Source organism: Chaetodon trifascialis, chromosome 13, assembly GCF_039877785.1.
Source record: "Chaetodon trifascialis isolate fChaTrf1 chromosome 13, fChaTrf1.hap1, whole genome shotgun sequence".
NCBI lineage: Eukaryota > Metazoa > Chordata > Actinopteri > Chaetodontiformes > Chaetodontidae > Chaetodon > Chaetodon trifascialis.
The window spans coordinates 15624278-15651822 of NC_092068.1; the positions used below are offsets into that span (position 1 = coordinate 15624278).

Genomic DNA, 27545 nt, shown 5'->3' on the forward strand with positions numbered 1-27545 from the left:
ATATTATAATAAAAACAGAACTGAACACCACTTTAATTGGCAAAACAGACTTTAGGGATCTACATAAGCACTGTGGATCATTTCACCCGGCAGCGATTTTCATTTCAGAGCATTTAAAATCATAAAAAGATAAGTCTCGGTTGGTACTAGCTACAATGTTGGTCAACATCTCTCCTTGACATCAGTGTTTTTGCTTTGGCTGCTTTTTTTGTTGGAAGCATTCCTCATGTTTTGAAGTCTAGACTGTATTTCACTATGTTCCCTGAGGGTGTCTGGGCTGCTTTGCTCGCTCTGTTCCCGTTGTGACCCTTACCCTGGCAGAGCAGTAAGACAATTTAACAATGAATGGATGTAAGACTTAAGAAGCCATCACAAACGCTGCTTCAGGATGGAGTTTTTCTCCACCTCTCACATCCATGACTATTTAGTCACAGTAGTTCTGCAACCAAGCTTCTTGGACAACAAATTGATCATACCACATTGTACACTTTCATGGTTAGAAATGCCATAACGCTGAGGAGGCTATTTCTAGAGGCGGATATAAACAACAGACGGGCATAATTATTGATTCAGTGACTCAGGGTTTCTACATGCATGACGAGCAGAAGTTGAAGGATTTTCTGGTACATTTGAAAATCTGGTTTCTAAGCTGACCTCTTGCTCTGTCATGCGTACAATTCACTGCATACTGTTAGTATTATAGTACAGTTTGTGATCCTGTTTGTTTGTCAGCGTGGGTGAGCGAGGTTCAAGAGGTCTGATCTGACCGCGTCACTCCTCCGCTCGCTGTTAACGGCGGCTCTTTCATGTTAGCCCGTCCAAAACGCCACTGATCTTCTCTTTTTATGGTCTCAGAGGATCCAGGCTGCGGGCACACCATCTGGCACTGTAGGCACAGCCAGCGCTCTGGCAGATCCAATGCAGCCACACACACACACACAAGCCTGTGTGACATGTACAGACACGCACAGGAGACCTTTTGGTTTGGTTCCAGTTTTGGCAACATTTCCCACACATGCATGCATTCCTGTATCATATACACCCATATATACATGCAAGCACTGACATCCTCTAACCTATCTCAGATTATCTCTGTGTCGGATTTAGGGCAGTTTCACGTCACAGAGACAAAGAGATGAAGTCAATCTTAAAATCTTTTTAGTTTTTATCCCTCGTTTTCCTGAGCTTATCTTTGTCAGTCCGGTGTTTCCCTCTGATTATTAGATTTTAAAAACAGGTTAGCAGAGGCCAGAATGAGTCATGAGGTTAGAATGAAGCTCTGGTCTGTTCCTTTATGGCCCATTGGCGCTCTCTGCCCTGGTGTGACTTTGTGGTGGTTTCATTGTAACAGGAAATGAGGTCAGCTGAGCTTCCAAAGCACCTCCTTAGATCCACCACAGGAAATGCATCACATGTCATCTGTGGTCAGGGATGTTGACGTTGTCATGGTTTTTAGGCATTTTAGCCCTAAAATAGGCCTCTCTGTTAATCCCCTCTTTCACTGAGCAAACACTGCTCTCATCCCACCATCCCATTGCTCTCGGCCTCTTTCTAATCTGTAAATAAGAGCTGTTTCTTTTCATTGCTCCAACAATGACGACATCAGTGAGATATTAAAGGTGATACATGTGTCGCCCGTGCGGCTTCAGACAAAATGAAAGCTTGTGCTGTTAAAATGTGACACACATTCACATTTGTAAAAGGTAAAGCTGTTTGGTTTGTGATGTAAAATGGGCTGCAGGGAAGGTGAAGTGACAAACACTGGCAGCTTCCCAGAAAATTAAAGTCTCTTTTCTCAATGTGGCTCAGAGCCACAGCGCTAACCTTCACTCGAACTGTCTTATATCTGAGTGTGATGTTTTCTGGTTTTTAAGGCACTCTGGAAGCATTCAGAACAACATGCTCTGTCTCTATTTGTGTATTTTCTGCCAGTTGTAAAAAGCCCACCATCGGGTCAAGCTCTCTTAATGGCTGTTGTTTATGTCTGTCTTGCGCCTGCCACTCTGCATTAGCCAATGAAATGCTGTCGAGCCCATGGGCTAGAGGAGCTTTGGTCTTGCTCAGATGAGTGGAATGTGATTGGACAGGCAGCACCGTTGTCCAAGATGACTCATAAAACAAATCAGATGTTTAGGCGGCTAAGATGTGTTTGGATTTCCATGTTCGTGTTTTGAGTTTTGTCGTGGCTTTGATTGACAGTTAAGAAGTGAAGTCTGCTGCTCAGCTGCAGATAATGGATCAGAAGCAGAGCACAATGGAGACAGAGAGATGTGTCTTTTCAGGTTGGGGTTATTTTCAGCACCTCAGGCGTCGAGGACAGGGCAGTTTGTCTGAATGTCAGTGGCACTTTCAATCCCTCTGTCTGTCTCTCTGTTTGTCTTTCTGTCTCTCTCTGTCTTTGTTTGACAAACAGCAAGCAGTGGTTATTTACTGATACACGATTTTGAAGTACTGTTTGTGCACATGGAAACACGCACACACACACACACTCATTAGTGGGATGAGGGCTTCCAGGCGACTCATCCTATCAATAATCTCCATGTTGAATGAGCAGCTGTGCTGCTGTTACTGAAATAGTCCAGCCAGTTCCTGTAAGTGTTCCTAGTCTGATATCTGCTGCTCTGCTCCTTCTGCATGGGGACTCTGCTGTAATTAAGGCTAGTTTGGGAGCCTGGGCGCCCCTGGGTGGCTGGAAGTAGGTCACTGGCACAGACTACTGAGATTCAGGCGCATTGGAAACGGTGTGTTTTCATGTTTGTCATACACATTTTCTTTTTGTGGCTATTCTTGTCATCATTGTATTCATTCACTGTCTCAATTCATCATCTGAATTGATTCATTTAAGTTTGAAAGAAGGTCATTTTTGTCTCACAGGAAGTTGGCCCAAATAATCAGTTCTCGCTCGCTGGGTCCAGAACCACCTTACAGACTGCTTTATGCCTGCTGTGACTCCCCTTTGTGCCTGTAGACATTATTGATATTAATACTAGACTGGATCAAAGATCCCAAACTCATTATCTTCTGTCAGCCTCCATGGAGGCTACATCCCTATTGAGCTGGTATTGACATACACTGTGCCTGTTGTCGTCGTTTTCCACCGCCCTTCTCAGATTTGTTCTAATTTTTGTTTCCAAGTGGCTGCACGCGTGCTTCCCATGTGAGGGGCTTTAGGGCAATGACGTAGACAAGACAGAGAAAGGAAGAGATAAGAGATCGAGATAAAGCACTGACTCTCCTGACCATCACTCATTCACAGTGATAAAGAAGTTCTGTCTTGACGGGTGCGTCATATGTTAAAGCAGTAGCGCGGATGGATGCATATCTGCGCCTGTGACTTGTGTATTTATTTTTGTGTGCTCTGCAGGACATCTTCTGGTTATTGTGTCAGTGTGTTTCCACTCTAATTGACTTTGTTACCATGGGGGAACCTCTCAGGCCGACACAGCAGCTGATGAATATGGAGCAGGGTTTGCCACGCAGGAGACGCTCGCTGTTCAGAGCCGCTCAGGGATCGAAGGTTTTTGTGGTCCGATGACAAGTTCAGAGTATGAAATCTGTACACACATTCCTTTAAAGTGTCGAATAAATGGCAAAACAAACAACATTGAAGGAGGTGGATATTAAAGATAAAAATAAATCATAAAAAACTAAAATCTTAACTAGAAATTTAAGATCATACTGCGGTTCCTGACTAAGAGTTTCCTCTTAACAGTTAGTCACAAAGCTGCTGAGAGCAACTTTTACTAAGGAACAAAGAGAACTCATAAGCTAAGAGAAGGGGCAGAGTTGACCCTTAGTGCTGTGGATGACATCATGTTTAGGCATTTCCTCACATCCACAGTCACTGGTGTTTGACAAGTGACATTAGTAAATATTCATTCATACACAGGAGCGTGAGGAGCAAATTAAATCAGTAAATTTCATGAGAAATATTTGAGAAACTTTGTATACTACATTACAAATTTCATACTTGAAACAAAGACACAAAAACATGTAGTGCCAGATTACTGGATCATCCAGTTGTGTGTTTATTGCCACTGGTGATTATTTAATGCACACTTAATGAACTGTCAAACAAGTTGGGGTCTGAAGAATGCATTTTTGGTCGGCGGCTGAGCCTTTGATCATCAGCACTGCAAACTGTATTTTACTGGTGCCCAAGCAGTATCGAGTTATGCAAACTGTCATCTCCAGTGTTATTGGACTGAATCCGTAATAAACGGCCAACATCAAAGTATGGATTGAAACTTCATTATTATTCTGTTTTTACAAAACACTGATGTGAGGGGACACATTCGCCTTCCAGCAGCACATGACTGACTGAAAGTTGGTCTTAATGATTTACCTCTCTCAGACTTAGGACCTACTTTTAGTGTCAAAATGCTTCGTGAATATCCTAAAGTTAGGCCTGGGACACTGCTTATATTTAGACGTTTCTCCTAACTCTGCTACTTAGGAGTTACCCTTAGCCTTAGTATGTTCTGTGAATACATTCCCGGGTCTTAAATTCTTAAACATGTTAGCATGTTAATCCGTCTCTCAGCCATTTCTGCCTTCCTCACCCTGTCTGTGGCACTTAAGTTCCTAATGAAGATATCATTTTTAAAAGTGGTTAATATAAAAAAAGACCTAAAACAGCTGGGCACTGCAGTTTTTAGCAAACGCTGTTCAAACAAGAATAAATAGTGCATTTGCTGTGGACTACTTTCAGCTGTGGATAATACATCTTTGATGCTCGTAGTGAGTGAGACGTGTTACTGGGATGATGTTGGATTGATTCAAAATAAACTACAGTGTCCATGTTTATTGTAATGGTGAAAGATGTCATCCAGTGCAGCAATGTGGCTCACTGATTTGTTTTTGGACAACAATGGAGCCCTATGGCACCATGAATAAGCTACACCGGGCTTTGGTCTCATGGGCAATACTTGTTAGTAGGAAAAAAAACTTTGGTTTTCTCACTATTGTCTTTTCATGGGATTCTCTGGGCAATGCGAAAAATATGCAAGCCTTATTCTTTAAACCCTGTGCAGCAACTTACAGTGTGCTGTTTGCTGGGTGTCATGAGACGAGAGGTGTCAGAAAGAAAGAAAAAGATCAGCAGGCGAGCAAGTACAGACAGAGGACAGAAGGACGAATTAGAGTCAGAGAGAGTACCTGCATGTTGTTGAACCAGACGATAGCTGAGAGGTCCCACAGAGCCGGGCCTGCTTGCACCGGTGTAATGGCTGTGTTTGATGACCTAGAAACATAGACTATCCCAGCACTTATGTAAGACCTAAAAGACTGTTAGAAAAGTTGCACGCACACGCTGATACACGCATGTATACACGCCATTGAAGTGTCCATCCCCGTGTTTAATTTGACATGTTCAATGAGGACGTGATAGTTGTCAATTTTCCCGTCGTGGAAAGGACAGGAGGTGAAAGCGTCGCTCAGGACGTTTCTGCTTAATCAAAGTGCTCAGCAAAATGGCAAAATCTGTGTTCTGTCTCAGGTAGCAGTGGATGCTAAATCCCAGCCGAGCGAGTGCTGAAATGTAACACTCAAACAGCCTGAGCACGACTGGGAATCAGCAGAATGTAAATGATTCAACAGCACCTCTAAGTGGCTGCAGGAGCTCGTCTGACTGACATAAACAGTCACGCTGAGGCTGAGGAGACATGGTTTTAAATGATTAGAGCTCTGTATGCTCGCCTGTCTGACTCAGCTCTCAGCTGTTCTATATGTTGCTCGGAGAAAATAGACTGGAGGATGTGATTTTCCTTTTATGGGTTCCTCATATCCTGGATCGAACTTTCCCCATCTGCAGTAACGCGAGTCTTATCAAAATAAACCTTAGGAAGAAGCTCAAATTCTAGTAGGTTTGTTTTCCAGAACTGCAGCACGAAGGCATCAGTATGATTTTGCTGCTCTTTTTTGCACGTCCATGTTAAGATGATTACATTAGGCAGCAGATGCCTAACTGGCTGTGAGCCTGTGGGTGGCTGTGTGATGCTGCTCACTGGCTGTTTGGATGGCCGGCTGACTGGACTGCAGCGTGTCAGTGGAGTTGTAATTCTGGTCCTTATCTGTGTAGGTCAGGGTTTAGCGTGCCGTCGTCACTGCATCGGTCATATTGCTTTACACAGTACAGTCGCCCCATGATCCTCAGGTCCTCTCATGTTCCTGCAGGGTGTAATCCAGTTTCAGATGTATACACACTTTGGCACTTTGGAGTTTATTGTGGCTCAGTTCCCTCCACTCAGCTCCCTAATCAGTCCTTAATAACAGTTGCTAAGAGTGCTGTCCCAGCAGGGATAGAGCTGACACTCAGGGTCTTTGTCTGTAATGTCATTCAGCATGTGTTTTGATGCAGTAAATGTCCCCCTGTGTCTCAACAGCTCTTCAGGGAAGTCCGAATAATGAAGCTACTGAATCATCCAAATATAGGTAATAATAATATTCCTCATTCATTTTGCACGAGCATTACCAATTAAAACAAACACCAGCTCCAAGCTAAACCAGAAATAGGAATACTGTTATTAAAAAAAAGATAATCTGTGATCACAATTAAATAAGAATTCCCCAGTTTGTCCTCTTTGTTTCCCTGCCGCTGCTGTTTTTTTCGGTAAATTAATTGATTTATTTATCTTTCTTTTTTTAGAGTGGGATCCACTGATTTCCTGTGTTCTGATTTTTATTTTCAAAATAAGGGCATTGCCAATCTAAATTCCAACTTCTGGGAAGCAAATACCAGAAACTGACATCTTAACAGGAGCTCAACAATGCTTGACTTGACTTCAGCTGGTTCAGCACATCAAGATTGGCTTCTTAAAGTGCTGCAGACTTCATTCAGCCTCAGATACCAGTTTTAATTCAATGAGGACACTCTAAGCAGACCAATAACCTCAGCTAACACCAACGTAGAGCCTCCAGTGGTAAAAACCTTTCTAAATTGCTGATTCATTTCGCCCCCCCCCCCCCCCCCCCCAATTTCTCCTGCAGTGAAATTGTTTGAGGTGATTGAGACGGAGAAGACACTTTATTTGGTGATGGAGTATGCCAGTGGTGGTGAGTGAAGCGTTAATGCATGTCCACTAAATGTGTGACATTTGGTTCATTTTTGTCAGTGTATTCCTGCCGGTTTGCAGTTCTAGACGAATTTAATAAGCATAAGTTTTACTGCCTCTAATGAAATATTCATCACATAAAAAAAGTCCCTATTTACAAATCTTTAAAACATTTAAGTGTAAAACATGCCATTAGGATGGGATATGTGTGTGGGGGGATATTAATACACCCCATGATTACATGATTATGTTAGCCTGAGTTGTGCTAAAAGTAATACAGCATGATGGGAATATGTCTAATAATTGTACATTTCCTCTCCCTGCTCCAGGAGAAGTATTTGACTATTTAGTGGCACACGGCAGGATGAAGGAGAAGGAGGCCAGGGCCAAGTTCAGACAGGTGAGTCATCAGTGTCGCGCCTCTGTCGTCACTCCATTACTGTTTTCAGAGGGAAGACTGCATGCACCAAGATCAAGCTTCGTCACCGACTGCAGAGGAAAGATGGAGTGCAGATAGCTTGGCCTGAGAGAACAGGAGGGTTGAGAACAACTTCCTTATGGATGCTGCTCTGACACCTAGTGGTGCTGCAAGAGCAATAAGGCCTCTACAGCAGCTTATGGATCGAGTAGCCTCTTTCGCGCTACACATTAGAACATCTCTCTCTTTCCTTTAGTTTTTTTTTTTTTTTTTTTTTCAGTGTAGCATAAGCAGGATCTTCTCCATGAGCCAGTTCTTTCATGTCCACGCTGTTCGTATCCTCAAGTCCCTCCCCGATGATCTCGGATGAGTCAGAGGAACTGTGTGTGACACAGCGTGGGCAGTTTGTGTGTCACAGTACAGATAGATCAGGAAGGTAAACGTGTTTGTGTGCGTGCCCGAGAGCAGGTGGGTGGCAACTGTCGAGGAACGCTGTGTTTTCGATTTGAGTGATGTTGTAGCTTTTCTTGCATATGTTGGTGAGATTTCCATTCCAACCGCCTTTGCAACAGCTTACAGTGACTTTTGGGCCTGAGAATTACAGTTCATAAACCTCAGATGAAGATAACATTAGCCCAGCGATGCTCCAGTGTATTCTGTCATCTCCTGCTGTCCTCCTGGCAGCCACTGAAATTTTTATATCAGCCATTAATATTATTAGGACATTAGCAGAAGTTAGCCAAATTCAATGATATTTCCATTAGCATGATGCAAGTTGAAACTAGTTTTTGGACATAGCAGAGGACATATTCGAAATTCTCCTCTGCATCTGAATATGCCTTCAGTTTTGACTGGGATGCTTGCCTTATGAGGATTACCCATTTTGCTCTTCTTGCCTGTGAAATAATGGCCATAATCTGCATTTTATTGTGGGGCTCAGACAGACTGAGTCTCTCTAATGTGAAGCTAACATGCAATCTTGCTAGCTCAAAAGCACTCTTGGCCCACAGTTTCAGATAACCCATCTTGCACAACAAAGAATACTGTTGTTTCATATTTTGTGGCTTGTGCTGTAGAGCTCTAATGATTTGTCAATTATCAATCAGTTGACTGCTTATAAATTTAACCGCAGTTATTCTGAAAATTGATTAATAGTCTCCATTATTTTTTCAGACAAAAATGCCAAACAGCATCTGGTTTAAGCTTCTCAAATGAGGAGTTTCGCTGCCTTTCTTTGTCATATCTGACAGCAAATTGAAGGCATCGTAGTGTGCTCTGAGAAATTGTAAATGCCACCTTGTCACTGTTTTTTAACATTTTATAGATTAACAGTTAATCAAGAAAGTAGTCAGCAGGTCAGTCTTTTATACATGTTTTATACACCTCTACTTCTCTCTCTTTTTACTTTCATTCCTCTGTAAAGAACTGTGTAACTACTGTTTTGAAGAGTGTTATATAAATAGCTGTATTTGTTCATATTGAATCTGTAGTGTCTTTTGACCTGCGTGTGTTTGTATTTCAGATTGTGTCTGCAGTGCAGTATTGTCACCAGAGAAGGATAGTACACCGGGATCTAAAGGTGAGGATCTAAGCTCTTACACGCTCTGATATCTGATTGCTCCTGAGTACCATCTGTATCTCGCAGGTGTGTCAGGGGAAAGCCCTCTTTAATCAAGCAGGTTCTGTCATGTTGGTACCTTGACAGTCCACATGGTGACTTTTCCCGTCTCTCCCCACCTCAGGCAGAGAACCTGTTGTTAGACGCAGATATGAACATCAAGATTGCCGACTTTGGCTTCAGTAATGAGTTCACTGTGGGCAGTAAGCTGGACACTTTCTGTGGCTCCCCGCCGTATGCTGCTCCAGAGCTCTTTCAGGGAAAGAAGTACGATGGACCAGAAGTGGATGTGTGGAGCCTCGGGGTCATCCTCTACACACTGGTCAGCGGATCACTGCCCTTCGATGGACAGAACCTAAAGGTGTGCGGCTCTTCTGGCTCTAGATCTATGTTTATATGGCTATATAAGAATGATGTGATTCACGAAGGTTTTAATCAGGATGTTCACGTCCGATACTGTACTTTCTGATCAAACACATATTGATAAAGTGCTCAGTATGCTTCAGACGAAGTGGATGTCAGCTATTCAGTTATTTTTATAGGGAGTTTCATCAACAAACTGCAGCATTTTTCTCATTTAAGTTTACAGTTTGTATTTATTTACCACCCACATCGTCATATGCATTCTGTGGGCTTGATCATAGGTTGTTTTTTTTGAAGACTAATCTGATTGTACCTTTACAGTACATCTCTGTCCTGTAGACAATCCCACAGTCCTGTCATGCAGTCATTTGCCTGCTGTGCAGAAGTATGAAAGTAGACTGGGTTTGGATTTGCTTCCCAAGCTCTCTTTTTTTCATTCCTAACAAAACTAACTGTGTGTGCACAACCACGTGCAGCACCACAAATGCCTGTGAGGAGAGACTGTCTGAAAGTGTGCAGCATTTCCACCTCTCTCTATGATGGCAGGCTTTTTGGCCACTTTATAGTTGATCAGAAAATGTACAAACACTTTTGCCTTGAGACATATTCAGATGAAATTGTACAACCTAGCTTGTTTGAAACACACTGAGACCTTTATTATTTATCCTCCCAAACGAAGTCTGAAAGGACACAGCCGCCTCTGTAGCAAGGGAAAACAAATTGATAGTCCTAATAGTAGCAGTATTAATACTTCTCAGACAGTTTTGATTGATCAAAATATCTGAATAAATCTGCTTCAGTCTGAATCTGTAGAGACAGCAAAGGCCAAAGGAAATGAAAAGTGCACAGTTAAGTGCCACAGTCTTGTACAGTCTCTTAACCAAATTTCCTATAAATGGTGTATGAGCTCAGGTTATTCTAATTGAGTTACGATGGTGACATGTGTCAACCCAAAAGTAGGTTACTTGTACCAAACTGAGAGCGGAATGTGCTCTGTCAATTGTTTGGAAAGAGACATTGTACAGGTTCATCCACCCTGCCTGCCAGCTTGAAAAAGTGAAAATGGTCATTTTTAATTCATGGTCATAGCTGTGCTGAGTGATCTGTAGTGTTTTTTTTTTATTTGTTTTATTTATTTATTTTTTCAAAAACTGCACTAATCAATACTTTTATATGAATAATTGATCATATGACTGTGTATTATGAAAGGGGTAGCTCACGGTGGTGGACGAAGAGAGAATTAACACCCAACTGTGCTGTTTCCCTCAACTCTCCCTCATGGGGCAGCTGTTCTTAACAGAACAGCTCTGATAGACCCACTGTACACTGCAAGCATTTAGCTGCAGACAGAGACTGTTAGCGACTAGACAGTGAATATAATGAAGCATTTAGCAGCTAATGACTGGATGCGTAGACAGGGAAATGTTTGTTAACATGTTCGCCATAACAATTCCAGATGCTGATAATGTTGCCAATTTGTTGCGAATTTTTGTTGGTAATCCCTCATTTGGCTTCATCCCTGTCTGTCTGCGGCCTGGCTTGCAGGAGCTGAGGGAGAGGGTCCTGCGGGGAAAGTACCGTATTCCTTTCTACATGTCCACAGACTGTGAAAACCTGCTGAAGAAACTACTCGTGCTCAACCCTGTCAAACGAGGCAGTTTGGAGGTATTACCCGCGTTTGCATTGTTCCATCTTCGCAGCTGTTTGCTCTCCATTCACAAATGTTTTGCACAGCAGCCGGCTTGCCATCGAGCAGACGGTCCTAATGATTTGGAGCGTGATTGTTGTGCATCATCTGCAAGCACATAATTGCCGCTGCTGTTAATTGTGGAACAACAGAACACTTCAGCTTACAGTCTTGTCAGACGGAGATTTGGAAACATAATTCGTCTGAGATCAAAGAGGGGTCTTACATAATTCTTTGACTAAAGTATTTAGAAATAATAGAGCTAAATGGAATTTGTTGTAGTGAAGTGTTGTAAGAAATAGAACTTGATTAATTCAGCAGAATCCTTATGTGATGTACTTTCACTGCATCCATGTAATTAGGAATGGTTTTCCAAACAATATGCAATTGTCAGTTCAGTTCACACACAGTCTGTCCAGAGTCAATACCGCCCCTGAGCTCAGAACCAGGCTGAAGTTCAATAGTAAAGATTTCTCCACCAATAACAACAATTGATCACAGTGTTGTTTTCAGCCCCAGCTGAACTTATGAAAAAGACTTCATAAAGAAGTAATTTCTCATCTGTCTTGCACTTAATTGTCATGTTGTATAATTACCAGTCATGATTAATTATCTGCCATTAAAAGATTCACGATAGAAATTGCAGTTGAACTAATTGTTCTGGACAACTGTCTTGTTTCTTTCTCAGCAAATCATGAAAGATCATTGGATGAATGTGGGTCATGAAGAGGAGGAGCTAAAACCTTACATCGAGCCTGAGGCGGACTTCAGTGATTCATCCAGAATAGGTATGTCTGACTGTGTGTGTGTGTGTGTGTGTGTGTGTGTGTGTGTGTGTGTGTGTGTGTGTGTGTGTGTGTGTGTAGATGTCACGCTTGTCATGTCCAGTATAGTGAGTCTGTGATTTATGTTGACTTCTATCTGCCATCAGAGCTCATGGTGACGATGGGCTTCCCGAAAGATGAGATCACAGACTCTCTACATGGCCAGAAGTACGATGATGTCATGGCCACCTACCTGCTGTTGGGAAGAAAAGCTCCAGAGGTCAGTTTGTTCATCATCTTGACATTACCGGTATTTAATGCATTATGTCACGTGACCATATCCCCTCATCCTGTGTCTCTGCGTCTCAGTTCGAGGGGAGCGAGCCCCTGACTAACAGCATCCTGGGGCAGCGACAGCGGCCGACCAGTGACATCAACAACAGCTCCAGCATTTCTCCCGCCCATCCCAAGGTCACACGCAGCATCTCGGCCAATCAGAAGCAGCGCCGCTACAGTGATCATGGTGGGGATGATGATGGTGGTGGTGGTGGTGTCGTAGAGAAGCCAAGTAAAGTAACCTCGTCCTTTCCCAGCTCTGAGAGTGCTGGTGGCTGCGTGCTGTGTAGGGGGAAGTTGCTCTCAGTCACTGAGAATTGGCCAATGATAAGACACCGGTATCGCCCCTGTGCCTCTGAGCACTGCCAGCTCTGCAAGCACACTAAAATAGCTGAAAGGAGCTAATAAAGCTTTACTAGAGCAAATGATAGATACAGTTTAGACTAACTTGTCTGTTTGCTTAATGTTGTTTATTTAGATAATCGGTTTATTTAAATGTTCAAATCAGTGACTCAGCCTCAACTCTGCACTGGTTGTGTAGCAGCTTTCTCTTATGTCATGTGGAGCCATTGTGTCTGGCGCCATCTGCTGGCTGGCTGCCTTCCTGCAGCTCCCTCAGGAACAGCACCTCAAAGCATGAGGAGGGGAACAGCTTTGTGTTGTACCTGCTCACCTTGGCTTCTATAGCTGTACAGCTTATTGAACAGTGTTGTTGCAGAGTCTTATGTTTGATAGATTGCTTGATGTCCTGGCTTTGAGTGGCTTTGCTTGATGCTGTTGTAACAAACACACTGTCTGTCACTGTCTTTTCCATCTAAAATTTCTAGATGTTGGAGTTGCAGAAATAATGATATCTTTGGTGGAAAGTATTTAAGCATGTTCTCATATCTGTGTCTCTCTTAGTGGGTCCATCTGTGCCCCCGGCGGTGTCGTATACGAAGCGCGGCCAGGCCCTGAGCGTGGAAAGTGACCACAGGGAGGAGTGGGACGGAGCGCGCCGGCTGGAGCTCAGCACTTCGAAAGGAGATGTTCCTGCTTCACCACTAGGGGTGCAGGAAAGGAAGAAAACTACAAGTGCTGTGGGGGTGAGGACGCAGAGGACGCAACTGCTCACACATGTCCACACACCACATGTCATATAAACAAATAGGTCCATAATGAAAATGGATTTTGAGGAATTATTCATTACTGTTTTAGTGTTTCTAAAATGCTTTAACATGTTTTTTTGCCCCCCTTAATGGACAGACTAATGGATCAATGACTCGCAGGAACACATATGTGTGTGAGCGATCCTCTACTGATCGCTATTCAGCTATTCCCAATGGCAAAGACAGCAGGTAAACACAAGCGCATTAACAGTGAACCACAGGATGAGATCCAACTCTACGTGTTCTCTGTGTTTTTTAGCCTTATCCAAGCAGTTTTTCTCTCTGACTTTATAGCACGTAATATAAACTCCATTGTAGAAATGAGCAGGTTTTGGTGAACTGTTTTCTTCCTTGGTCCACAGTTTAACCGAGGTGTCAGGTAGCACCCCGTCAACTGCAATGAGCTCGACACGCCCTCGTCACACCAAGTCCATGTCATCATCAGGGCATCCTTCGAAAAGCACACTGCCCCCCATCGACGACAACACTGAGCTTAAAGCCAGGTGAGCAGCCTGATCCTCTGCAATAAAGCAAGTGGTAATGACAAGTGCATTTCTTATGTAAAAGTATGGCGAAGACAGTGATTCCAACCATATAATTCACTTCTAAATTACAGTATTAAAACCATACAGAATCTTTTGACACGTCACAATGTTTGTTCATGTTGCAGCTCTTCTCCGCGGGGTCCCTCCACCTCTCCGTCTGCACACAGTATTAGCACCCCAGAGAAGAACCGATTCCCCCGTGGCACCACCAGTCGCAGCACCTTCCACGGAGCTCAGCTCAGAGACCGGCGCAGCGCTACCTACAACGGCCCCCCAGCTTCGCCCACACTGTCCCATGATACGGGGGCTCTCGCTCAGCAACGCAGGGGCACCTCCACTGGGATCATCAGCAAGATCACCTCAAAGTTTGTCCGCAGGTCAGTGAAGACGAATGGCTGCACAAATCGTCCACTAGGTTGTACTTAAAGGGATATTTCAGGGGTTGTATCAAGTGCTTGCAAGGTAAAGCACATAAAATATTGTAATCAGCATACACTTTAACTGATATTGATTATCTTCGGGCCTTCTTTGAGGTGGGTAAAATATGTTTTGCAGCTGACCCCTTATATAGCAGTACATTGCTCTGCCTCCATGCCAGTAATCTTGTCTGCTGTTCCAAACTGGAGGCCTGCTGACCGGTGTCTGCTCTAGTGTTGAAAAGTACTTGATACAACCCCACTTCAAAAAAAAACTGAACCATCCCTCTAACACTTCTAACGTTACAGTTAAGGTATTCACATTCTCTTTAGCAGGGATAATGAAATGCATGCTGAAGTTGTTGTGTCAAGTCTTAACTCTTTCAGAAACAGCAGGAATACTTTATTTTGCCTGAGTGACTAAAGAACGTGCATTTATGAGAGTGTTAAAGGGATGGTTCAGATTTGAAGGAACCGTTGTTCTGTTCCTACTTAGACAAAGTCATGGATGCTGTTTTATGTCTCTGCAGGCTGTCTGAAGCTTGTTAGATGGTAAAATCAGTAACTGGTCTTTGCTTGGTTACCTATCACACTGAATACCGATTGGATCAAGTATTAGATCTGTTCAAATTATGGAAATACTGATGTCAGCTTCTTCAAAGGGTTGTAATCAACAGCTTCACTGTATGTCAAAAGCTTCCGTTGTTAATTGCTTTATATCCACTCTCTCTTTTATATCCATGAACCTACAATATGAATCTTAATATCCTTATTCTTAATAAATGAATTTGCTTATGCGTTCAAAGCAGTATGGAACAAGACTGAGTCCAAAGCTAGCAGCTCTGTCAGGCCGCACTTTGGCAGAGCTAAATGCTAACGTCAGCGTACTATCATGCTGATGTGTGGCAGTTAGCATGCCAGCATCTGCAAAGTACACCTGAGGTGGATGGGAAGAGTTTTGTAGGTAATGAGTCATAATCCAGTGTTATGGATTAACATGAAATTTCGAGTAATAATAATAATCCTGGGCTATATGACAATATCACACTCTCAGTGGGATTGTGTAGCTGACATTCCTGTAGATATGCAGAGTTATGTTATTCTATTTTCTTTCAAAGTGAATGCAGAGACATAAAAAACTTCATCCATGGATTTGTCTGTCTCTGGTAAGGCTAAAGCCTTGTAAAATTCCCCCAAACCCCCATCTAAAGAGATCTAAGGAACACTGTGTTCAGATGACTTTATGTAAACTTTTTCAGCAGTGAAACCACAGAAAGCGTCACACACTCACCCCGCCTCTTTAGAACAGATACGCTCTCTCATCTGTTCCCAGTCCCGTTAGCGTATCATACATCCACACTTTTATACCCTTTGCTGTCAGTGTGACAAGCACGGGATCGAACCTCCTCATCTGTACAGCAGTTAGCCCCTTGTGTCACCTTCACGCTGGCCCATCTGGTAGCGGCTCACAGCTTTCTCTCCTTTTCTCCCTGCATAGAGCTCTGTCTTTCAGGTCGACCCGGAGGTAGGAGAACACAACGCTTGCTGCACCCGCCCCCCCTGTCAAGAAAACCCCAAAACCTCTCTGTGCCCACTATGACCTTGGCCCCTGTTTCCTTAACCCCTTATGTACTTGCCCACTACACCAGATCCTTGCCTACTGACACCCTTGTTATGTCGTGTATTTCCTTCCCTTGTGCCCACTGCCTCGAAAACAAACCTCACGGCTCACCAGCTTTTCCTGTACTAAGCTCAGCCATGCTATCTGCTTCTCAAGCTGCTGGCTTTGCCTCTCCTTACTCTCCCCCGTCTTCATGCGGAGCTTAAGAGAAAAGATCAGACAAATTATAGAGGCTGAATTAAAGATGAAGAAGCACTTTTCCACTCCTTACAGATCAGTGGGGATTAAGGAAAGGTAGCGTATGGTTTACGGGAAGATGCATTTGGTTATGGTGAAGGAGCTACTAAAGTACAAGCCTCAAGAAGTCGCAGTCACCTCATTGTGTGCTGAACCCTGATACCCAGGACTGTGGATTCTTTCCTGGCATGATGCCTGACACCCCTCTCTGTGTCCAGTGATGATGGGGGTGGTGTTTGTAGCGGGTGGGGGAACACATATTGACATCAGCCTGTGGGAGTAACAGTGTATTCCTGGTTTATTTCAGGGTGCCTAGTGAGGGAGAGGCCAGTGCCAGGACAGAAACACCAAGGTGAGAATTTGATTAGAGTCATAGATTTCACATAAAACCCATTTACACCTGGTATTAAAATGGGATCTGTATCCGGATACGTTACCTGGATAATGAACGATCCAGCCTTGCCTTTTTATTTCAGTCTGTTTTTTTTTAATGCGTTCTCATTATCCTCGTTAAGATCTTATCTCTGTCCTCCAGAGCAGAACCTGCATGTGAGTAATCTGAGGTGGCGGCAAATGAGCCTCAGACTCCCTTAAAAGCAGTCTACAACAAATTCTTAATTATTTGCCCCCCTTGTAAATTTCCAGCAACTGTTATATATTAAGTTATTCCTTCATTATTTCTTTATTGGTCCTGGTGTGTTGCAGTACCAGCGTGACTGTGACTACATAAATTCTATGCCTTGTTAACAGCAGATCAGTTGCACAGATTAGTTGAATGCACACAGTTATTTCTTACTGTATATCATTCACTTCCCACCTGTGTTGCTTTCATCATCACCCAGTTCTGCTGAATAACGCATCTTTTGGCGCTTTCATGGCACAGAACAGACGTATAATCACTAATTAGAGGCATGCCTTTTTGAGCCTTCTTGCTTGCTTGCTTTCTCTCTAAATTTTTAACAATAACACGTATTTTATGTTAGCTAAAAACAAATACTGTGAATATCTGAGTGATTTCTTTTATGTTTAATCAGTAATTTTATTTACATTTTTTACAGTTGCAAAATAAGAAAAAGAAAAAGCGCCTGACACAAAAGTTTGGGCACCCTGCACAGTCAGTGCTTAGTAACAGTTGACAAGTGTCACAGCTTGGAAATGCTCGTTGTAGCCATCCAGGAGACTTTCAGTGCTTGATTTTTGCCCTTGCAAAAGGCTTCTAGTTCTCTGGGATTCTTGGGCCTTTGGAGGACTGTGAGAATTATGGCAAAGCCTTCAGCTTGTGCCTCCTGAGGTAGTCCTCTGTGAATCCGGGGTGTGTATAGGATAATTATTCAGTTGTACAAGCCATCTTTTCATCTTCAGCCTTTTTTACAGATGGTGTGATGCCATTGGCTGTAACACAAGCCTAAAGCATGATCTGTCCACCCCCGTGCTTCACAGTTTGCTCGTTGTGGCCAAAACGTTCTATTTTAAATTCATCAATCCACAGGACTTGTTTCCAAAATGCATCAGGCGTGTTTAGATGTTCTTTTGCATTCTTCTGATGCTGAATTTTGTGGTGAGGACACAGGAAAGGTTTTCTTCTGATGATTCTTTCATGAAGGTCATATTTGGACAGGTGTCACTGTACAGTAGGTCTTCCAGACCTCAGCTTGACCTCCACTGTTCCTGTTAACTACCTTTCCTTAATTACTTTATAAACTGAGGAACCTTCTACCTGAAATCACTTTGCTGTCTTCTTACAGCCTTCTCTTGCTTTGTAGCCATCATTTATTTTAATTCAGAGTGCTAGGCAGCTGCTTAGAGGAGCCCATGGCTGCTGATTGCTAGGACAAGATTTAAGGAGTCAGAGTGTTAATAAAGTTTGGAGATTTGCGTCATTTGGCCTTTCCAAACAATTATTGTTAACAAGCCTGTAGGCCTCTTCAGGTCAGTTCAGTTTCAGTTTTATTGGCCATATGTAGGTTAACACAGGGTCAAATTTATAATGAAATGTCGTGGACGAGAAAACAGATCAGCTCAGCAGTGAGAGCACTAGTCAGAAGATGAAAAAAAAACAACATATAAGACTGTACATATAAGAAAATGAGGATTATGTGTCAAAGTAAAGTGATGAGTGTGTTGCAGTCCCAGTGCATTCTGTGTAACAGTGCATTCCTATCTAAAATGCAGACTGTAGTCTAACATTATTGCACAATGAGTGTGTTAGGCCTGGCAGCAGCATTCATGGTTAATAGTGCAAGAGAGACACAGCAGCAACAGCAGAAGTAGACCGCTAATCAGAAATGAACAGATTTATTTTCCTATGACCCTACACAAATAATGCATCCTATACCCTACACAGTTCATTAGAAGCCAAGAAAACACATAGCAGTACATTGTGGTATTGTGCAAGAAAGGCAGGCCCTGACACCTGGTACTGGGATTCAGGGGCTGACCGGTTTGGAAATGAATAATAAGTAGTGTTCAGATTTATAAGTTCAAACGCCTGATGGCTTGGTGGCAGAAATCTGTCCTTGAGTCTGGTGGTACCTGCAGCCATGTCTACAAGACGGAAGCAGGGAGAACAGTCTGCACGCTGGCTGGCTCTGTCCTAACAAGCTGATTAAGGTCCGAGACTTGGTAAATGTCAGAGCTGAAATCTCTTGGGGTGCCTAAAACTTTTGTATGGTGGTCCTTTTCTTTTTTTTTTCACCCTTTTTCATCTTTTCACAGTAACAGACATTTTGACCAGGGGTGTCCAGAGTTTTGCATGTCGCTGTGTCTGTATAAATGTTTTTTTGTGTATGGATGCCAGCACGTTGGACGGATTGCATTTACACCTGCCAAAGATCCAAACACAGTGCAAGCCAGACTACCACCAAAATGTGACCACGATGCGTTTAGAATTTGTATTAACGTGTCGTTCCTTATCCGGAAAACATGTCTGAATACAGATTGCATTTTAATACCAGGTGTAAATGAAGTGAGAGGGCATGTATGAAACCTCTGCCTCTATCAACATCTTCTCCACTTCTCTTTCTGCTCTATCTGTCTTCTGTCTTTCTTCTTCTGTTACAGTAGAAGTGCATCTGGTGATACGAAGGAGGAAGGCGGTCGGGATTCCAAGCCTCGCTCGCTGCGTTTCACCTGGAGCATGAAGACCACCTCCTCCATGGAGCCCGCCGAGATGATGAGGGAGATCCGAAAGGTTCTGGACGCCAACAGCTGCGATTACGAGCAACGTGAACGCTTCCTGCTTTTCTGTGTCCATGGCGACGCTCGCCAGGACAACCTGGTCCAATGGGAGATGGAGGTGTGCAAGCTGCCCCGCCTCTCACTCAATGGCGTGCGCTTCAAGAGGATATCGGGCACGTCCATCGCCTTTAAGAATATTGCCTGCAAAATTGCCAATGAGCTCAAACTGTGACAGCAGATGGAGTCCCAGTAGGTCTTTGGTGAGCTCTGGTTGCGGACTCATCTCATCACTGGATTAGTGTTGACTTACAGGACAAAATTCAGCACTGAAGGTCCTCACCACGCAGAATCAGGGTGGACTCGGCTGGTAATGTGCAATACTGGCCACGAATGTACTGTACAGGGTAGTGGATCAGAGAGATGTCGCAAGGTTTAACCTCTGTGATGGAGAGCTAGCAAAAACAGCTAACCCCCCTTTTTTTTCTTCCGTCCGGCCCTCTGTCTCTCTCATCAGCCCGCTGCTCCTCGTCATAGGACACATTCATGTAACACATGCAGTATGCAACTGAAGATGACCATCCTGCAATAATGTTTTCAATCTCTTTTTCTAAAACGCCTACTACAAGATCTACTCTCCTAGCTGAATAACCATTAAAATTACTGAAAGCTAAAATAGCCGCTTTTCCACCTGTGTTAAGTCAGTATATAGATCAGGCTGGAGCCCATACTAAAACTATGTAAAAAGAGAATTGTACTGTATGCATAACATCTGCAGGTACTGTATTGTATATTAATTTTATGTTCTGTACAGAATTTTATTGTCAATACTGTCTTTTTTCATGGGATTTGAGTTCTTTCCTAATATAATTGATGTCTCTTAAAGCATTATCCTTTCAGTCTGTGAGTTTTTTTTAATTCTTTTTTTTAAGAGCCACCATATGAAAATAGTGTTTTTAATTTTATTTAAAGAGCACTAAATTATTTTGTTGAATATTTAGGGATGTGCTCCCTTGCCTTTTATGTTATATTTTATTTGCCTACAAAAAAAAGAGTTGCACCACATAGACTTGAGTAGTAACTTCAGTTAAAACTGAAAATGTGTTCACTTTATTTTCTCTCAGCAGTAGGAAGGTGATTTGGAGATCCTGCTGCAATTGCACAAGTTTTCCAGGGTGATGTGTATGAACATGAGAGTATGCACCTGTATTTCTTTCGTGTTAGTTTGGTAGTCCTCAATTACAAAAAAAAGCAGGGTTTAAATTGGTTTACTTTAGAAAGCAGAGGACAGGACGTCTTGACCCAAAGGACTGATGATGCATGAAAAGTCAAACAATCACCATGAAAGAAGCAGTCTGTCTTGTGGAGGCTTTCTAAAGAGCCTGATTTAGTCCTGCCACCGGTGTGATTATGCAGGTACTTGTGTATCTCCTTGCTTGTGTTTCTTTTTTTTAATTCAGCGGATTTTATTGTATTTATTCCATTACATTGTAATGTGCTGCTTTGTAGAATTGAGGCGTGCACTTTGTTGGAGAAAATAAAAAGGATTTTATTTGTTTGTATTTATTTCATTTAATGTCTGAATTACACAACTAACTTCAAGATGATAGTTTCCCTTAAGCGATGAAGTCGATGTGTCAGTGTGTGTTGTTTTGCTCTGAGGACCAGGTGTCAGCGAACCGATGTCATGCTTCACCAGTGCCAGCAGGGAGCTCAGATGCGATGTAACATTTAATAATGTAAACCTTTATTGACTCTAAATAGCATGATATTAGTCAATAACTTAATCCTAATCATGACACAATTGATGTATTAGTCAAAGGTAAAGCATATGAACAGTATCCTCAGTTTTCATTTCAATTCCCTTCAGAGTGTGAAAATAGGTCCAAGTTTGCCCAAAATGTTTCCCATACTTCTTAAGAAAAACTGTATTTTCAATACTTCAAACATTATAAACCATGAACAATAAAAATGTAAGTCGCAAGGATTTACAGGTATATTCTCACGCAACATTTCTCTTCATGTTTTCCAAATTATAAACACAATGTTAAATTATTCTCCTTAACAAATAGGTATCTAACTGGTGTGGTCCCTCTTAAACTTACAAAAGCGTCATTTACAAGTCTTGTAGCGCACAAGTGGAAAGACAGAAAAATTTGTAAACATTTCATTTTGGCAGATTTGTTCACTTAAACGTGTTAATAGGTTAAAAAGTACCATTTCATTATTACTTTCTGTAGATAAATATATGAGATTACAAATGTATAAACATTGCTGAGTCAGATGAAATGCTGAGCACAAAAAATAACCTACTGGCCAATGCAAGATTTAATGGATTAATGAGCATGGATACTGCATTCATCAGGATGGAACGGCCTGTGTCAGGCCCTGGTCATGCATTAATGTCTTGACAACTTACTGGATCTAATCCTAACTTGAGAGGCATACTGAACCCAACATGCATCTCAGCCAAATATATTTGGTTGGGATACATGCACTTCTCACCACATGTATCATGCACTGATTGCAATGGAAAATTAAAAAAAGGAAACGCCTGCCTTGCTCAAATCAGGATCAAGCGATGATCCCTTTCATTGTTGTTCAGCACTGCTGCAGAAGCCATCTTGAAACACAGAAACCAATCAAACAACTAAACAACCAGTCAAGAAAACAATCGCTCAGTTGCTCAGATCAATGACCAGGTGCTCATAAATCTGAGTTTTCCCTTTGAAACTTGAGGCCAGCAGGAACTGCCGGTTGTCTATGGAAACTGGAGAGAAGGCCCTCGGTGCCTGGATGTTCAGCTCCTGGAAATGGACAAACTCGCCTTTCTTGGGATCCCAGCGGTACACCTGGGTGAAAGAGTAATCGCTGCCCAGGATGGCATACTGCCAGCTGCCCACAGTGAAGGGCTGGAACACCATCGATCCACGAGAGGGCATGGTCTGCAGCTCTCTGAAGAGGGCCCCGTCCCAGCGCATCACTTTGGAGTCGCCGATGAAGCGCGTCAGACAGATGAAGAGGTCTGATTTGACCTGGAAATGCTTGACAGCGTAGACGTCCTCCATCTCTGGGATGTCGGTACGTCTGTCAAACAGCTTGGTGCCTTTGTTCCACTGGTAGATGACTGGCCTCTGGGAGCTGCTGGACAGGATCAGATGAGGTTTAGAGGAGATCTCCATGTACTCTACATCGGTGTCACGGTACCATGGGTGGAGCGACTGGTGAGAGTAGAAGCCATTGCCGTTCCACTTGTAGATGGTGGTGGAACCGGCCTTGGAGCTGTCTGCTATGACGAAGAAGGATTCTCCATCAATGCGGAATGTCTCGACATCATTTGGTTTGCGGATTTTGAGGATGTCGATGCCTTGGAGCTTGATGAATTTGTTAGCAGACGTGTCACGCTTATAGATGTGCGAGCCACCAAACAGCTGAGCCACAATGATGAAGAGCTGGTTGTCAATGACCAGAGGTTTGCAAATCACTGTGGACGTGCCTGGTGAAGAGAAAGGAGGGATACAAACAACACAGTTTCACTTTGTCTTGTCTCCATCTAGTGGTTCCTCTTCCAATCCCACTCCCTCCTTTCAAACTCATTCATAACCACATTGCAGTATATCTGAAACGACTTTTACTTACTGTCAATATCGTCGTAGTTTCTGAAGACCATCTCCACATGATCCCACTCTAGAAAGCTACATTTCCCAATGAAAGGCTGGGCAAACACCACATATTGGTCATTGCCAAAGGAAAATGCCTCTACCGATATGGATTCAAACTTCTGCGACTGGTAGGAAGCAAACTCTGTGAGAGAAACAAAAACACACTCTCAGTAAGATTAAAAAGTCAGTAGAGGCTGTGATGATTGTCAGAAAAGTGCAATTTAAACTGCACCTGTGGTGATGCAGTCGAAGGACTGTGGCACCAGGTCGTTGATCTTCTTGTCCAGCTGTGAGGCTGGGCCTTTACAGTAAATTTGATCCACTGTGGCATTGGTGCTGTATATCCACTCCACCAACCATTTCAGCTTACAGTCGCAGGTGAACTGGTTCCCTCGCAGGTCCCTGAAGGAAGGCAACCACCAAACTATCTTCCAACCCCCTCAAAGGCTAAACGGTCTCAGCTCCTTGAGTAGATGTTATTTTCTAACGCTGCAGTCACTCAAGTATGACTGCTGGCTTTGCTCTCTGGCCCTCTCAGCTTCACTCTGTGCTCTCATTAATATCAAGAGCCACTATAAAGGAGGACTGAACATCTTCAGTGGGTGATAGATGGCAAACTATCTCTCCTCCTCGCTGCTGCATGTAATTTTAATGGCGCTAAAAGCACCACCCACACATTTTTCAAGCCTTGGCTGAAGTGGAATAATGATACAGTGTTCTATATATAGAAGAACTCATTGTCCACAATAGCATAGTTTATGCTTTTAGTTATGTAACACTATATAATTTATGTCTTTGTTTCCAGATAATGCAGTACTTAAATTCATACTCACACTTTGGTCAAGGCCTCTAGACCCTTGAACAAATCTTTGGGCAGAGTCTCCAGATTGTTGTAGGCCAGACTCCTGAAAAAGAGGGAAACGTGACAGTTGATCAGATAGACTGCTTATTGATCATCTTCCCTCTTCATATTATTAAATACTAATTACACACGTTTTCCACTGTTTTTTATCTAAATGTGAAAGAGTGCTCCCTTGCAGTGGAACATAAGGATATCTGTTGGAGAGCTCGGGCACCGTATTGCCACCCTGGAGACTGAAGGCAGGAACACTGCTTATTGTGAGTTTGAGGAAACATTAAGCTATTTTTAGAGCTGCTTCCTCTGCCATTTTATGACTTTCTCTGCCACAAAAATGAGGAAAAAAGTAGATCTCGCTGTTGAGAACGTCGTTGGAGTTTATTTTGCTTGTTTTCTCAGAGCTTTATCTTAAATAGCCTGTCAGGGCATCAGCATGAGTACATGCTCAACACCACTTTTTGAAGATGATGGGCAATTGAAGAAAAGAGATTGTATTTATTTTATGAATCTGTGATGTCATTTATACTGCATATAATGGGTCTTAGGCTTCTAAGTTTTATTACGACATACAATGGTGGCAGGATTTGCTTCATAATCATATTAGGTGCACAGCGTGCAGAAAAGTGTCTGTGTGGTAATAAATGTTGCGCAATAAACTTGAGATAGATAGATTATGACACTTTCCACTGGCCCAACTAACATATAGCTTCTTTAACATCCTCTCTCTCAAAAAGAGACCATCAGTGACACAATTTGAATCAAAATCAACCAGAAATGGTGTTGTCAGCTAACTCTCAGTTCTATTTTTGATGCAGAATAGCTCTATTTCTTGCATACTCACAGATGCACTAAGGTTTTCAGTCCACGGAAAGCATTTGGTGAAATCGACTTGATTTGGTTGTTCTCGATGAACCTGAAAAAGGTGTTTTTGAATAACTGTATGAGACGGGGGACAATCTCCTCTCAGAAACAGCTTGCTGGATAAATTAGCGTCATCTACTCACAGATACTCCAGATGAGGAAGACCAAGGAAAGCATCCTCGTTTACAGATTCCAGGTTGTTGGCGGTGAAGAGTCTGTGTGGAGAGAGCCACAATATTTCACCATTCCTGCTCACAAATAGTGTAACAACAAGCTGTTGTCCCACATTAGCAGCTGTGTACCCTGGAAAAGTGGGCATGTGCTAGAAGCCCCCTCCTTTCTCTTAATAGTAACCCAAATACACCAAAGAAAAGGATCAATACTCTCTTGTGATTCCTGCAGTCTTACATGTTTATTTTGAAGGACTCAGTCAATACTCCACCTCATGAGACAGGAGTCAGGGGGATTCCCCTCTTTAAAAAGGAGGGATTCCCCATAAATAAAGGTCTGCTGCACAACATGCACACACACATTATAAGCCAAGACTTGGATGAATGCCCTGCAGAGAATATTCTCCATGACATAAAAGGCAAATCATTTTAAAAGGTTATTTTCTCCAGAACGATTATTGTTTAAGGCCCCCATTCCGATCAATAGGCTACATCCACTCTATTATAGCATAAGCGGAGGGGAGATGTCTTGATCATTAAATATGGCGTTGGTCACCTCAGCGGAGACTGACAGCATGTAACAAAGACAGAAGAACAAAAAGCTCCAGAGAGATTTCTCACACGAGATGCAGGGCAGGCGTGTGGATGAAGCTCTCTTTTGGGATTTCAGTGAATTCAGACTTGACGAATGATCTGTGAAGAGGGAGGGACACGACAGACAGACAGACATATACTGATCAGCTTTAAAGCGTGCTGTCTCACATGAACAGTTATTCCAGTCTTTGAAAATACAGGACTGTGCAGCAGCAGCAGCAGCAGCGAAATCCACGTCTTAACCAACAGATAGAGCCGAGTATTGTAGACATTTGTACTACACTGGTTAGGAATTTATAACAACACAGTAATAAATATGACTTACAGTGACATGACATCGGGGGGAAAGCTGCGAGGGATCAGCCCTGCGCTTTCGCACAGCGCGTTATCTTTGGTACATGTACATGATGAGGGGCAGCGGGGCTGCCTGGCTCTCTTGCTGTCCACTACAAGTAAAACAGACACCACCACGACCAAGCCGAGCCAGGGGGATTTTGGGGGCATCTTACGCGTATTTCCCATCCTTGCGGGCACGACCAGCGCGTCAAACAGCCCTGTACATGAACCAGGGTCTCCGCTGTGGTTCCGTCTCCACTGCTGCTCCCGCTGCTGCCTGGAGGCCAAGCGACGCGCTGTCCGCTCTTGTTTATCTCCACCAAGTGCCGTGCGCCGCCGCCGCCGCTCAGGAGGTGATGAAAAGCGGAGCGTACGTCCGCAGCGCTGTGATCACACTACACCCGCAGACATTAAAGCCCAGTATCCCCTGTGACAAAATTAAAAATCTAATCGAAATGCGCGCTGTGGTGGCTCGAGCTCAGGAAAATACCAGCTGGCGCGGCGACAAACGCGGTGTGACGGCAGGTGGGGATCCCAGCGGGAGCTGACGGAGCATCTCCATCCAAAACCACGCCTATGATTTAAGCAAACGCCACACTCTCTCCGTGTGAGGCTCCCGGAGATTTCCGCCCAATAGGCAACGGAATGGTGTGAATTTTTTTTTTCTTTTGGTGAATCAGCTGGAGAGAATGAAGCCCTGACATGAGCCAGCGGATTGCTGCCTGTGGCGCAGACGCACACGGGCTTGCTATGCGGGAATCGGGTGGGAAACCCGGTGAAAATTAATTGACATCATGGCATCGCTGTATATTGGATACAGACATGCCAACATCCTGCCATTATATAGATTGCATTATTAATGCCTTTACAACCTTGTGCTTTACTTTTATTTTATTTTTTATTTCCTGCTGTGCACGCGGTTTCCATGGCGACTGGTGGATGCAAAATGTGACTGCCCTGTGATGGAGGGGTGTGGGGAAGCCCTCCTGTCATCCTGACATCTGCTCTGTCGCAGTCAAATGAACCCCATCCCCCTCATCACACTCACAAAGGACAGATTTTTGCTTTTTCTGTGTGACATCATGTTTATTTCATTAAAAAAAGGCACATTAAAAGCCCACTCCTTTCTATTTTTTCTGTTTTATTGCTATAAAATACAGCCCGCTAAGTTTTATTGCAGTGTTCTCCCCTGCTGTGCCAGACATGGGAGTCATCTAAGGACTTCTTCACCATGTAATGTCTCAGATCCCTCCAGAGTTGTAGGATTAATATGTTTACTCATTGTGCCTGGCAGAGCTGCTTGCGCCAGACTCTTCTGGGAAGACACATGTGCAGCTGTTTTTAAAGTCTCTCTGACTATGCTGCTCTGGACCTCTGTACTTGTGATTACACCATTTGATGCACAGTGTCTGTTTACCATTACCATCACATTTCCCCTGCAAAAATGAAAGCAGGGCATTTAGTGGAGCAGCAGAATAAAGGTATGATCAGTGAGGGGGATACTCTGAAGTAGGCTGCTGCCTTCTGAGAGGACATGCAGAGGGGAACTGTGGACAAGGAGAAGCTGGAAGGAACAGAGAGTAACAAATGTCTCTTTTCCTCAGCAGCTTTTCCGACGAAATGGAGAACACTGGATATTATTGTTGTGCTGCAAGATGATGGGTAGTGTCTGTGCTTGATAAAT

The 27545-nt window shown here is 43.3% G+C and overlaps 2 protein-coding genes across 10 annotated transcripts in view; one reads left to right on the forward strand and one right to left on the reverse strand.

The window, feature by feature from the left end:
- The window catches only part of LOC139341407 (serine/threonine-protein kinase MARK1-like), a 31222-nt gene extending 10281 nt beyond the window's left edge, over positions 1-20941 (forward strand). Inside the window, exons 4-19 of one of the 9 annotated variants that reach the window (XM_070977928.1) lie at positions 6384-6432; positions 6988-7053; positions 7382-7452; positions 8993-9049; positions 9213-9449; positions 10997-11116; positions 11827-11926; positions 12070-12182; positions 12272-12470; positions 13142-13323; positions 13484-13575; positions 13749-13889; positions 14057-14308; positions 15846-15872; positions 16513-16557; positions 19266-20941. In XM_070977928.1, coding sequence (XP_070834029.1) covers positions 6384-6432; positions 6988-7053; positions 7382-7452; positions 8993-9049; positions 9213-9449; positions 10997-11116; positions 11827-11926; positions 12070-12182; positions 12272-12470; positions 13142-13323; positions 13484-13575; positions 13749-13889; positions 14057-14308; positions 15846-15872; positions 16513-16557; positions 19266-19614 — 2100 coding nt within the window. In that variant the 3' untranslated portion in view covers positions 19615-20941. The remainder of the gene's footprint in view (positions 1-6383; positions 6433-6987; positions 7054-7381; positions 7453-8992; positions 9050-9212; positions 9450-10996; positions 11117-11826; positions 11927-12069; positions 12183-12271; positions 12471-13141; positions 13324-13483; positions 13576-13748; positions 13890-14056; positions 14309-15845; positions 15873-16512; positions 16558-19265) is intronic. The other 8 variants (XM_070977929.1, XM_070977932.1, XM_070977930.1 and 5 more) reach the window with 8 other exon arrangements.
- A 163-nt stretch (positions 20942-21104) lies between these two features.
- On the reverse strand, positions 21105-26612 carry LOC139341408 (leucine-rich glioma-inactivated protein 1-like). The gene is made up of 8 exons (XM_070977938.1): positions 25851-26612; positions 25553-25624; positions 24905-24976; positions 24742-24813; positions 23875-23946; positions 23274-23443; positions 23019-23183; positions 21105-22875 (listed from the first exon to the last, which is right to left on the reverse strand). The coding sequence occupies exons 1-8, from the start codon at positions 26045-26047 to the stop codon at positions 22058-22060; spliced, it is 1638 nt and encodes a 545-aa protein (XP_070834039.1). The 5' UTR covers positions 26048-26612; the 3' UTR covers positions 21105-22057.
- Between the last annotated feature and the right edge of the window lie 933 nt (positions 26613-27545).

What these genes read in the sequence shown, in the direction of transcription:
- LOC139341408 (XM_070977938.1), bottom strand. Translation starts at nt 26,047, where the DNA reads ATGGGAAATACGCGTAAGATGCCCCCAAAATCCCCCTGGCTCGGCTTG. An exon ending in CTTCGACTGCATCACCACAG is followed by an intron (nt 23,184 to 23,273) that starts GTGCAGTTTAAA and finishes TTTCTCTCACAG; the next exon opens with AGTTTGCTTCCTACCAGTCG. An exon ending in AAACTACGACGATATTGACA is followed by an intron (nt 22,876 to 23,018) that starts GTAAGTAAAAGT and finishes TCTCTTCACCAG; the next exon opens with GCACGTCCACAGTGATTTGC.